Source organism: Arachis ipaensis, chromosome B02 (assembly GCF_000816755.2).
Source record: "Arachis ipaensis cultivar K30076 chromosome B02, Araip1.1, whole genome shotgun sequence".
Taxonomy (NCBI): domain Eukaryota; kingdom Viridiplantae; phylum Streptophyta; class Magnoliopsida; order Fabales; family Fabaceae; genus Arachis; species Arachis ipaensis.
Window position 1 is genome coordinate 84422025 of NC_029786.2, and position 8236 is coordinate 84430260.

General features: G+C 36.3%; 1 protein-coding gene across 1 annotated transcript; it reads left to right on the forward strand.

The window, feature by feature from the left end:
* On the forward strand, positions 4050-4460 carry LOC107627516. Its single transcript, XM_016330346.1, has one exon. It carries the CDS (start codon positions 4050-4052, stop codon positions 4458-4460), a length of 411 nt encoding a protein of 136 aa, XP_016185832.1.

The following is an 8236-nucleotide window of genomic DNA, read 5'->3' on the forward strand; positions in this document are numbered from 1 at the left end:
GGTGATCATTAAAATAATCAAACATTTTACTGTAAAATAAAAAATAATCAATTTTTTTATAATAAATTTCTACCGATTAGAGACTAATAGTCCAAAAATCCACCAAACAGTACTCTTTAAGGGAATCAGAACCGAAGTTGGGTGCATCAGTGAAAAAAATATACAAAATTAACTTGGTCATACAATATAGTGTTTATGTATTAAAAATAATGATTTTAAATCACTTTGAAAGTATTATGTATTTACAATAATTTTGACAAAAATACTAGTGCCATTGCATTAATTAAATAATCTGTCAAAATATTTTTCAAAAGGGAAAAAATTTGATATTTTAAAGTATTTGTTGGTTTCTAATACCAAGAATGTAATAATTAATTATGTTTTAATAACTATTACTAATTTAATTATGATATAATTAAACAAGGAGTAAATTATTATTTTTTACTATAAAAAATTTAGACACTAATAAAATTAACCATAAAAAACTTAAACTAATCTTATACTTATAAAAAATAAATTCTTTTAAACAAAAATATTCTATCGTTAAATTTTTATTGACTTTTTAAAAAAAACACCTTAAATTCTAAAATTATCCCTCTATCATCATCTTTAACCTATCCAAACCCTAACTGTTTTTAATAACATAAAAAAAAATAATACAAAATTCATTTTTAAACTCATAACCATCAATACTAAGCTACTCTTGTTCTCTTCTCTTTCACGTTTACACTTACAAATAACACCACAAACCTAAAACCAATCAATTCCACCACAATTGACATAATCAACAGTTATAACTTATAACATTGTCAAATTTGACGATTTAAATTAATTTAAAAAACAAAAAACACCAAAACATATACAGATCCAAACATTTCAAAACATAAAATAAATCCTAGCACGATAATTGCATAATCCAAAAACTGAACGCACTACAAAAAATATCATTAAAATCGACGGCCAAATCGACGACAAAACGGTCAATAATATTAAAAATTAACGGCAAAATCGATGGTGAAGCGGTTGCTTTTAAATTTGTCGATTTTTCAACATTCTAATGAAATCAACGACTTATCGTACTGTCAATAATATTTCAATAAAATCGACAACTTTTTCATCTATAATATGAGTTTAAGATTTTTTACCTATTTTGTAAAATGGATAAGCTTGCGGTATATAATATTATATAAAATCAACAATGCGTTTGACGACATTTGATTCATTAAAATTGACAAAATAACTGTCGATTTAATTATTAAAATACCGACAAGTTTATCGTCTATATTTTATTTTCTTTTGTCTATTTTAAATTTAAAAATTGACAGCAGTGCCATCGATTTTAATAAACATATTTTTTAATTATTTTTTTATTTAGAAAATAGTAGACAATTAATGCAAATAAACTTTTAAATATAGAAATAAAATTTATACTAAATATTAGATAACAGGGTAAATAAATTTTTAAATATAAAAATAAAATTTATACTAAATATTAGATAATGAGCTTACAAACCTATCAAAATAATTAATAAATAATCCTCTAACATAAAGATTCAAGACAATAAATAACTAAATTGATTAGACTTATATTCGTCTAAATTGCAATTCACTAATAATACAAAATATTTAAAGTAAAATAAATAACTCTACTCGTCTAAATAGTCTTCATCTAAGTCGTCATTAAGATCGTCAAAATCATCCTCCATCTGTAGCTATCCTCAAAAAACTCATGCATATACGATGGTCTTTCTTTCAAGCGGTTGATTCTACATAATGTAAGTAATAATAAAAAAAAATTGATATTATTGTCAAGATATATAGTATAAAGTCATAGATTACACATAAAATGTGAAAAATTTTCAAGATAAAACTAAATAGATATATCAAATTGCCAATGAGTTATAGCTCAAATGGCATAGTCTTCCCATACTCAATTTCTATCTTTGGTAAAAAAAAAAAAAAAAAAAGATATATCAAATTAACATAGGTGTTGAAACTAACGTCAGGGAACTTTCAAGGACCTACATCGGATTACTACCTAAAATAGAAAACAATGTAGATAAAACTAAATAGATATATCAAAATCCTCTTAATTAAACCTATATAGATATAGACTAATAATGTTCAAATTCTACAACATAAAAAATTCATATCTCTGAATTCTGCATTGTCCAACACATTCTAAGAGGCAATATATCGAATAGAAAGAAATCAAAACTCCATAACCACAACATTCACTTCATTTGCATCAACGCCCAAACCAACATTATCCCCCCGTATCAAATAACAACTTCAATAAAGTGTGGTTATATTTTTGTACAATCTTTAAAACTCAATAGTTAAGAAGATATTTCAGACTGAATTATTAAAATTATTTATATCTTTTGTATTCAATGTCAAGAACGCCAAGCTTAAGAAGATATTGAGCTTTTCTTTTGGTAGCCAAAAACTGAAAGACTCTGCTGTCAAGAACAAAATCAGTTTTATTATCTTTGTTAAGATCAGTTAGAAGCACTCTGATTTCTGATTTTGTGCACAATTTTAGGTCCTTGCATCTAATCTGAAAGCACTCACCACAACCAGCACCATTTTTGAATATAGAAGGAACAACAGCTGCAAGGTTTCCAGCACTTAACGACAGTGCCAATTCACCATAATCACACGCCCCAGCTACAATAATAATAATAATAATGTGAGTTCTCTCGTAGGTATTGGTGGCTATTTATAACTATAATTTGACTGGCCAATAGCATCCTTACATGTGGTGTATGAGATAATTACTAGAAGTGTTAATCATTAGGTTGAGTGAGGCTGTGTTTAATGTAATGTCAAAAGTAAATTTGCCTACCAAAACATAATATTTGTGATGTGGGTCATTGGGCTTGCTTACCAAAAGAGAACTTTGTATTATCATTTTATTATTATTATTATTATTATTTAGTAATCAAAGTAAATAATTATTATGTTAAAAAATAATCCAATCATTCATACTAAAATAATTCAAATTTTTTGCATTAAGCTAAATATGTTTTCAAAATTATTTAATTGATTTTAAGTTTTATAAATTTAATTTAATATTTTATTACGGACCCGACCCTCAGGTCCTACACTGAAACCGCCTCTGACCCGAATATCCGGGGTTGGCTCCATTCCCTTTCTCTAAAAGGTCCAAACCGGCCTCCACATCTTCTAATCAATACTCAAATTCAAATACCTCCCTTATATTAGCTAAATAAGATAAGATGAGATAACTTTCACTAGCTATATAAAGGGGAGCCATAAGCTCCCTCAGGTACGTCATTCATTCCACACACTTTATACCTCTCAGATCCATTCTGACTTGAGCGTCGGAGTGTCTTTGCAGGGTACCACCCCCTATTGCTCCAGTCCGATAATCCGGCGACCACCCCGACTCACAAGTCCGCGATCCATCTCACAACCCGTACCGGAGACACCTTGTACATTGGCGACCTCTGTGGAGAATTGCAACATCGTGGCGGCATGGCGGATAACCTCGAGGAGCAATCCCCAAGCCACCACCACAACTCGCACACACAAAGCCCAACCCCCGAACACCAGGAGACCACCCCTTCTACCCATGGGAAGATAACGAGCACAGTACATTGCCAACCAACCCTGTCCCACCAACAACCAAAAGAAGACAACTGTCCGCTCCTTGAAAACCGGGACCCCGACGGCCTGGGAGAAAAAGCAGTCCAAATAATTCAAGAAATGTGCCTCCGAGTACAAGACCTCAAGGGCCGGGTTACAACTAAGGAACGGTATCACGCGGAATACGGAAGTCACGTGACTTCCAGAACCCGATCTCACCGCGAAACCAGGAACAACAGTTCTCCTGAATGGTGACACAGCAAGAGGCACGATCGCAGCGTTTTCCGAGACCCAGAACGTCGACGTGAAGAAGACGACCGACGGCACCACCAGAAAGCCAAGCGAGCAAGAAGCGAGCACGTGATAATGGGAGCCACCCCATTCACCGAAAGAATTTTAAGAGCCAAGCTTCCAAAGGGCTCAACAAGCCCACGGACATGAAATACGACAGGACCAAAGATCCCCAGGAACACCTAACGGCCTTCGAGGCCAGGATGAACCTGGAAGGAGCCGCCAATGCGGTCCAATGCAGGACCTTTCCAGTAACTTTAGCCGGCCCCGCAATCAAGTGGTTCAATGCCCTCCCAAACAGCTCCAGAGTCAGCTTTCACGATATCTCCAGAAAGTTTATGGCTCCATTCACCACCAGAATCACCAAAGCCAAGCACCCCATCAGCTTATTCGGAATCACTCAGAGACAAGAGGAATCTATGATGAAGTATCTCGATAGGTTCAACGATGAGTGCCTCACGGTTGACGGGCTCACAGACTCGGTTGCCAGTCTTTGCTTGACCAACAGCCTCATGAACGACGACTTCCGAAAATACCTCACCACCAAGCCGGTTTAGACTATGCACGGAATTTAAATCATCACAAGGAAATACATAAATGGCGAAGAGGTGAGCCAAGTCGTGGCCGCAACAAATGACAGCACGACAACACAGCACCTCGCAATAACCCGCCGCCAAAAGAAACCCAGAAAGAACACTCCAACCGGCAAACACCAACTGACCACCCAGGGTGGGAAAGTTTTCAAGCTACACCCCCTTCCCGCTCTCATCACAGAAATCTACCACCAAATAGCAGAACGAGGCATCCTCCCGAAAGCACGACAACTCAAAGAACGGACAAGTGGCAACAAAAGCCTGTATTGGGACTATCACCGAGGATATGGGCATAAAATCCAAGACTGCTTTGATCTGACGGACGCCCTCGAACAAGCTATCCGAGATGGCAAACTCCCTGAGTTCGCCAAGATTATCTGGGAACTGAGAAGAACGGAAAGGGAAAGATCACCAGACCACGAAGGCCGTAACCCAAGGACATTACGACAAATAGGACGCGCCGGAAAAGTCAAAGTTGGCACTGAAAAAGGACCTTAAAGTCCTGGCCATAAGAAACCAAGCTCCAACACCCCCAGTGATAAACCACTATTTTATAGTTTATCTTGTGCTAAATTGAGCGGGTTTTATCAATTCTTTACTCACTTATTCATATAATTGGTATGGTTTTACAAATCCTTCCTAATTCTGTGATATAATTGAAAACATGTTTCCTGAACCTTTAAACTATCAATTTTAATTACCTTTATTACCAGTCGATGCCCGATCTGTGTGTTAAGTATTTTCAGGCTTTATAGGGCAGGAATGGCTTAGAGGATGAAAAAAAACATGCAAAAGTGGAAGGAACGTAAGAAAATGAAGTTTTGAGAAGCTGGCAGCGACGCGTACGCATGGGCGACGCATACGCATGGCTAGCGTAGAAGACAAGCGACGCGTACGCGTGCATGCGCCACGTGCAGAAATTGCAGAAAGCACTGGGAGCGAATTCTGGACCCTTTTTTGGCCCAATTCCAAGCCCGAGAACACAGAATAGAGGCTGCAGAGTGGGGAAATCACAAGAAATTCATTCATTCATTCAACATTCATACAGAGAATTTTAGGTTTTAGATGTAGTTTTCTAGGGAGAGAGGCTTTCTCCTCTCTCTAGGTTTTAGGATTTTGGGATTAGCCTTGCTTAATTTCACATTTCTATCTTAATTTAATTTAGTTTCTCTTCTACTTTTATTTATTCTAGCATTCTAGTTTATTTATTTCCGTTATTGATTACTTTATGTTGCCACTTTAGTTTATGAATTCCCATGTTAGATTGAATTTCTCATTTAATGCAATTTGAGGTATTTCATAATTATTGTTCCTTTCTTCAATGGTTATTATTGATGTTTGTAATTGGTTGTTTAGATTTAATATTCCTTGCTAGTTTTCTATGTTTTTATGTTATGCCTTCCAAGTGTTTGACAAAATGCTTGGGAGGGTTTTAAGTTAGGTTTTTATATTCTTGGCTTTGGTTGAGTAATTGGAGACTCTAGAGTTATCAAACTCCTTTGTTGATTGATAATTGAGAAGTTGCTAGTTGATTTGGATCCCTCTTAAACTAGTCTTTTCTTAGGAGTTGACTAGGACTTGGAAAATCAAATTGATTCATCTACTTGAATTTTCTTCATGGTTAGAGGTTAACTAAGTGGGAGCAATGGACAATTCTCATCACATTTGATAAGGATAACTAAGATAGGACTTCTAATTTTCATACCTTGCCAAAAATTTTCTTAATTATTAGTTTATTTTCTTATCATTTACATTCCTCATTCAACCTTTCAAAAACCCAAAAATATACCATCTCATTACCAATTATAAGTAACACACCTCCCTGCAATTCCTTGAGAGACGACCCGAGGTTTAAATACTTCGATTTAATTTTATTGGGTTTATTTTAGTGACAACCAAATTTTTGTATGAAAGGATTCTTTGTTGGTTTAGAAACTATACTAGCAACGAGAATTTATTGTGAATTCTTTACTAGCAAAAATCCGTTCATCAAATGGTGCCGTTGCCGTGGATTTGCAAACGTGTGCCTTATTATTGGTTATTGTGAATATTGTGAATAATTTTGCTTTTTCGTTTCTTTGTTAGTGTTTTTAGTTTTAGGAGTCTATCTTCATTAATTTTTATTAGTTTTTATCTCTCTTGCTACTATGAATTCTCACCCCTTTGGCTACGAGTTTGGTTCAAATCATGTTGTAGGGAATGGAAGCTACAATGAGAACATGCATCAAGGTTGAAACAATCAAAGATGGGAGGGGCCACAAGAATTTGATCAACCCTTTCAGCAACAACCTCCTCCGGTCTCATATAGGTATAACTCCAATCCTAATGCATATCAATCTAATGGATGTGGTAGTCCTTATTGTATTTGTGAACAACCACCACTATATGCCTATGAATCCCCTTCTTAACATAGTTTTGAACTACCATACTCACAAGCCCCCTACTACCAAACACCCTCATATGATCCTAGCCCTTATCCACCATATCAACCACTCTATGAGCCATACGAACCATATATAGAACCACCCCAATTCCAACCCAATTACTTCCAAGAACCACCTCCATATACACCATGTCTATATCCATCAATCCAAGAGCCTTATGATCCTACTTACGATATCCAAGCGGAACAAGAGTCAAGGGATCGTCTCAAGGAAACAATGGATCAATTTCAAGCAACGCTTCATCAATTGGAGCAAGTGGGAAGCCGGAAAGTACACGAAGCTCTCATGGCTAAAGAATCTCAACTTGAAAACAAGGAATTGAAGTGTGTTGTACAACAAGTGAAAAAGATGGAGAGTGTTGAACCACCACACCCTTATTATGATGAACCACCCTCATATCATAAACCCTTCCTCCCAAGCAATGAACCCTCACATCCACCCCAATCTCCAATGAATGACACTCTAAGTGTTCTTCTTCAAGGCCAAAGAGAGATGCAAAGGACGACACAAGAGTTCATGGCTACCTTGACTGAGGTAGTAGGTAATTTAGCCTCTCTCCACGTCAACACTCAAAGTACTCCCATGGCTACATGTGGAAAATCAATAGAAGAGCGTAGCATGAAGGAGACACTAGAAACTTCGGTGGACAATGAGAAACGTGACTTTGTATTGGAACAAGTGGAGAAAGTCGTAATAGTTGAAGAGGAAGAAGTGGTTGAAGACTTAGGAGATGCTGAACCTCCATGGGAATTTTGAGCTATAGAGTATTCCTCCAAGAAGATTGAAATTGATGTCAAGAAGGCCAGTGCACAACCTCCATGGCATATTCCGTATGAAGACTTGGATGGGATAGATCAAGAAGCAAGTTCCCTTGGTGATGAGGATCATGAATCAAGTCCTCCTAGTAATGAATCTACATCCACAAATGAACTCCTTGAATATGAAGACTCTTCTCTGATTGAGTCTGAGAATGATGTGGAAGTGGAAGTCCTTCGCAAGGGTTGGACGGGAGTTGAGTACACTTTGTCAAGAACATTGGAGATTTCTCTACCTAGGTGGCCATCTACTCCTTCATTTGAGTGGATAAGACTTATCTCTATTCGCTTTACTGTCCTACTTGAATATGGTATTCCTGAAACGGATGGCTAACTTAGGAAGTTTTGTGGCATTAAGCGCAAGAGAATGATATTTAGTGGTTGGAGTTGCAAATCAAGGCTCATCAAGGTCGATACTTCAAGAGCTAGATGCAAGGGTGGAACTAGTGAACATTTGGTTAGATCTACAAGAAGAGTTTGG

Coding starts and splice junctions, on each gene's coding strand:
- LOC107627516 (XM_016330346.1), top strand. CDS start 4,050: ATGAAATACGACAGGACCAAAGATCCCCAGGAACACCTAACGGCCTTC.